The 698-nt window shown below is 41.1% G+C and overlaps 1 protein-coding gene across 1 annotated transcript in view; it reads right to left on the bottom strand.

Moving 5' to 3' along the window:
• The window catches only part of rhpn1 (rhophilin, Rho GTPase binding protein 1), a 38,229-nt gene that overhangs the window by 10,916 nt on the left and 26,615 nt on the right, over positions 1 to 698 (bottom strand). Inside the window, exons 8-9 of the mRNA XM_016506859.1 lie at positions 255 to 352; positions 52 to 141 (exon numbers count right to left, since the gene is read on the bottom strand). Of these exons, the coding sequence (XP_016362345.1) occupies positions 52 to 141; positions 255 to 352 (188 nt within the window). The remainder of the gene's footprint in view (positions 1 to 51; positions 142 to 254; positions 353 to 698) is intronic.

Here is a 698-nt window from a genome sequence, read left to right as displayed (position 1 = left end):
TGTGTGTGTGTGTGTGTGTGTGTGTGTGTGTGTGTGTGTGTGTGTGTTTACCCTCGCTGCCTCCTGGGCGGCTTGCAGAAGCACATTCAGGTCGTTGTTTTGCATGTTGAGTATGACCTTCTCACACACACACTCCTGAACCTGCACAAAATAAACTCAGAAATATGTGACTTGTTACATGATCACTTCTCAAACATATTAGATCATAGTCTGAAATGTATATTTAATGTATATGAGCCTCTTTCTTTCATTACCTGAGCTACCATAAGACGGACCAGCATGCTAAGCGCAGGGCTACTCATATCCAGACTGGGCGCATGAGAGAAATTCTCCTGCAGGTAGAGAAACGCACCTGCACACCCACACACACACACACACACACACACACGCACGTCATGTTTACAAGTTCATTTATATAAGCAAAGAGCTTTAGATCTTCAGTTCAGCAGCTGTGATGCAGTGTACATGGGGGTCATGAATGCTTAAAATTAAACACAGACAGATTATTCAGACGTCTGCATTAGTTTATATCATATAGACGATGCACAGGGGTCATTCTCAGGAAATGGTGTCATTTGTGTGCTGACCTTGTGACCTACTACTGATATAATAAACAGTAACTAACATTATTTGGTAGATTCAACTGTTTTGTTGTTTTCAGCCAATCTGAATGTCCTATTTCATCTGTTATATTTAAA

This window comes from Sinocyclocheilus anshuiensis, unplaced genomic scaffold (assembly GCF_001515605.1).
Source record: "Sinocyclocheilus anshuiensis isolate Anshui unplaced genomic scaffold, SAMN03320099.WGS_v1.1 scaffold534, whole genome shotgun sequence".
NCBI lineage: Eukaryota > Metazoa > Chordata > Actinopteri > Cypriniformes > Cyprinidae > Sinocyclocheilus > Sinocyclocheilus anshuiensis.
The sequence above is the reverse complement of the archived record's forward strand: the minus strand, read 5'-3'. Positions and strand labels throughout refer to the sequence as shown.